At 41.4% G+C, this 3480-nt stretch overlaps 1 protein-coding gene across 1 annotated transcript; it reads left to right on the top strand.

Annotated features, from left to right (window-relative positions):
* The first annotated feature begins 417 nt into the window (after window positions 1-417).
* On the top strand, window positions 418-2762 carry LOC149260834 (putative acyl-activating enzyme 6). Its single transcript, XM_089421127.1, has 2 exons — window positions 418-1049; window positions 1166-2762. Exons 1-2 carry the CDS (start codon window positions 849-851, stop codon window positions 2660-2662), a joined length of 1698 nt encoding a protein of 565 aa, XP_089277253.1. The 5' UTR covers window positions 418-848; the 3' UTR covers window positions 2663-2762.
* The last annotated feature ends 718 nt before the right edge of the window (window positions 2763-3480 follow it).

Below are 3480 nucleotides of genomic sequence, written 5' to 3'. Positions count from 1 at the left end.
TTGGGTAATGTAATTAGGCGCAATCGCCGAGAGAAAGCTCTTACGCAAAGCTCACGATGGCATAGACCACGGCACAAGAAAATGGTTAATAAACTAAAAATGGAGAATTCCCAATAGATTACCGCCCCTGCAAATATTTTAACGCAGTCAAATCAACGATAATTGTTGTTACTCAGCACCAAGTCTCTTAAATACCATCATAAAACCGTTACTTGGGTTATACATTTTAGAAATAAAAACCGTTACTTGTGTTATACATTTTGGAGATTTTTTTATATTGTTTTGGTAAAATTTGCACATAATTTAGCATGAATTTGTTACAATAAAATTTATTGGTGAATTCTACATAATTTAAGTGTTATAGATTTTCTAAACATAATAATGAATCATTTTATTCAAAATTTCGAAAATATTTAATAATCAATTTAATTTATCTATTTTAATAAAAATCAAATCAATAATCAATTTTATTTTTAATAAATATTAACAAAATCAAACTATTAATTTCTCTCCTATTCATTAAATTCCAAATATTCTAACCATTCCTTCCCTAACACCACTTGACCTTGCTTGCTTTCGTTCAAAGATAATTATTCCGTGTAGCACTTTTGAAGTGAGTATATTCTCATTAACTAATATTGACTCCATTCACATCAGCCGAGCAAAGCGCCATCCAACAAGCAAAGCACCATTAAAAATAAAAATATGATTTCGGAATACCATAGCTAGACGTGATAATTAAGCATGGAAGATGAACGTGTCTTCCGAATTTTCTGAAGGCTAGCCATAAGCAACTAGTTGTTTCCTGGTATAATTGCAGCGTTGGATTTTCTGACACTGAGTTCAAAATGGAGGAATCGATGAAGCTATGTGCTGCGAATTACCCTCCATTGTCACCCATCCGCTTCATAGAGAGAGCTGCCATTGTCTATGGAGACTCCACCTCTCTCGTCTACAATTCTACGCGTTTTACATGGTCTGAGACTTACCAACGCTGTCGCAGGCTCGCCTCTGCTCTCTCTGCTCGCAATATCTCAACAGGGGATGTGGTAACTATACTAATCTTTCATATCATGATTTTTGTGGGAATTTTATTATTCTTTGACCATACGTGAGACCCACCAGAGCATATCAGTATATAATCTTGACCTTATTTACTCTGCAGGTCTCTGTGGTGGCTCCCAACGTTCCTGCCATTTACGAAATGCATTTCGCAGTTCCAATGGCAGGGGCCGTTCTTAACACCGTCAACACGCGTCTGGATGCTCGAACAATGGCTGCTCAATTCAATCACTGTCAACCCAAGATTGTGTTTGCGGACTATCACTTCTTGCCTGTCGTCACTGAAGCTCTATGCGGATCCAACCATAAGCCCACCCTGGTAATCATCCATGAGCTCGTCAATGGCAGAGAAATAGTTCCCACGAGTACAGCAACAGCCACAACATACGAAGGATTATTGCAAGAAGGAGATCCAGAGTTCGAAACACGGTGGCCAGAGGATGAATGGCAGTCCATTGTTGTGAATTATACATCGGGCACAACCTCTGCTCCTAAAGGAGTAGTTCAGAGCCACAGAGGCATCTACACAATGGCTTTGGATGCTCTTTTAACATGGGGTATGAAGTCACAGCCGGTTTATCTGTGGACTCTGCCCATGTTTCACGCCAACGGTTGGAGTTTTCCTTGGGCAATTGCTGCCCTCGGCGGCACAAATATCTGCCTCAGGAAATTCGATGCTAACATCGTCTACAAAGCTCTCAGTGATCACCGGGTTACCCATCTTTGCGGGGCGCCTGTGGTGCTTTCGATGATCGCAAACGCGGATCCATCCGAAAGAAAACCTTTACCCTGTCGGGTGGAAATCTTGACCGCCGGGTCTCCTCCACCAGCTGCTGTGCTGCTGAAAATTGAAGAGCTGGGGTTCTCTGTTACTCATGGTTATGGCCTCACAGAGACCGCAGGAGTCGTAGTTTCATGCGCTTGGAAATCTGGGTGGAACAAACTTCCAGCCAACGAGAGGGCTCAAATGAAAGCTAGACAGGGCGTGAGGTCGCTAAGTTTGGTCGAATTGGACGTAAAAGATCCGGGTAGCATGGGCAGCGTGGCGAGAGACGGAGTGCAGATGGGCGAGGTTATGATGAGAGGGCCGAGTGTTATGAAGGGATATCTGAAGGACGAGAGGAGCACTGCAAAAGCCATGGAAGGTGGGTGGTTCCACACGGGGGATCTGGCAGTGATCCACCCGGACGGTTACTTGGAGATAAAGGATCGTTCCAAAGACGTTATCATCTCAGGCGGGGAGAACATCAGCAGCGTGGAGGTGGAGTCGGTGTTGTACGACCATCCCAGGGTTGTGGAGGCGGCTGTTGTGGCAAGGCCCGATCCTTTCTGGGGAGAGACTCCATGTGCATTTGTGAGTATTAGAGGACGGCCGAGCAATCCGAGTCATTCGTGGGTAAGGGTAACAGAGGCAGATATCATGTCGTTCTGCAGAGAGCGGCTGCCTCGCTATATGGTCCCCAGAACTGTGGTGTTCATGGAATCACTGCCGAAGACTTCCACCGGCAAAATTCAAAAGTTTGAACTCAGAGAAATGGCTAAAAAGCTGCCACAACTGGAGCATACGTCGAACAACATCGGCAGATCTAGCAAACTTTGAGCAAGCAACTCTAACCATCTCAGAAGGCTGATTGAACTGAGTCTGGCGGATTCTATTGCTGTCACAGTAATATTTAATTTTAAGAATAATAACAGGGAAGGTTGGATTTTATAATAATTTGTAATGTTTGATTAGTTTGGGGTTCAATTTTTCTTATCACGGCGGTTATTATTAGTCCCTGCCTTCAGCAGGAATATAGCGATCGGCAGATCGTTAACTTAGCATTAATTCAATTGTTGATGAATGTTTTTTTAAGCATTATTATCGTATTATAAGTACCAATTGTTATTTATCCAAAATTTAAGTAAAGTTTGCCGTAGCATTAATTTAATTGTTTATCAATGTGATTTTTAGCATTATTATGGTATCAATGTTTTTTACTTATTCAAAGTCATTGTTTAATGTTTGTGACTCGCTTATTTATCTAAAGTTATTGTTTAATGTTGTGCCTAAATCATTTATCTAAAATCATTGTTTAATGTTGTGCGTGCATGCATGGATGGATGCGACACAATCTTCCTCTCTCATGTAATGATGGACATGTTGTTTTTGCACAGTTTTCTGAGTCTAAACTCTTTTTTTTGGTTTAATGGGATAGATGGCAAAGTATGCAACTTGCTGGTAGACAAAGCATGATCTGTTCACACATAAAACATGAGATGTTGCTCTTCTAATGATCACACAAAACATGATGCTTACAATGAACCCCGTGAAGGGTATTTAAACCTTTTTCAACTAGTTAATTGTCTAAAATATCATGACATGCAACCACATGCAGTCACACACTCAAAGTTGTCTATCACTTAACTCGACTTGAC

Source organism: Pinus tabuliformis, chromosome 6, assembly GCF_031772625.1.
Source record: "Pinus tabuliformis cultivar Carrire ecotype Pingquan chromosome 6, CPIR1, whole genome shotgun sequence".
In the NCBI taxonomy this organism is placed as follows: Eukaryota; Viridiplantae; Streptophyta; class Pinopsida; order Pinales; family Pinaceae; genus Pinus; species Pinus tabuliformis.
Note: the sequence above shows the minus strand (reverse complement) of the source record. Positions and strands in the feature narration are given on the sequence as shown.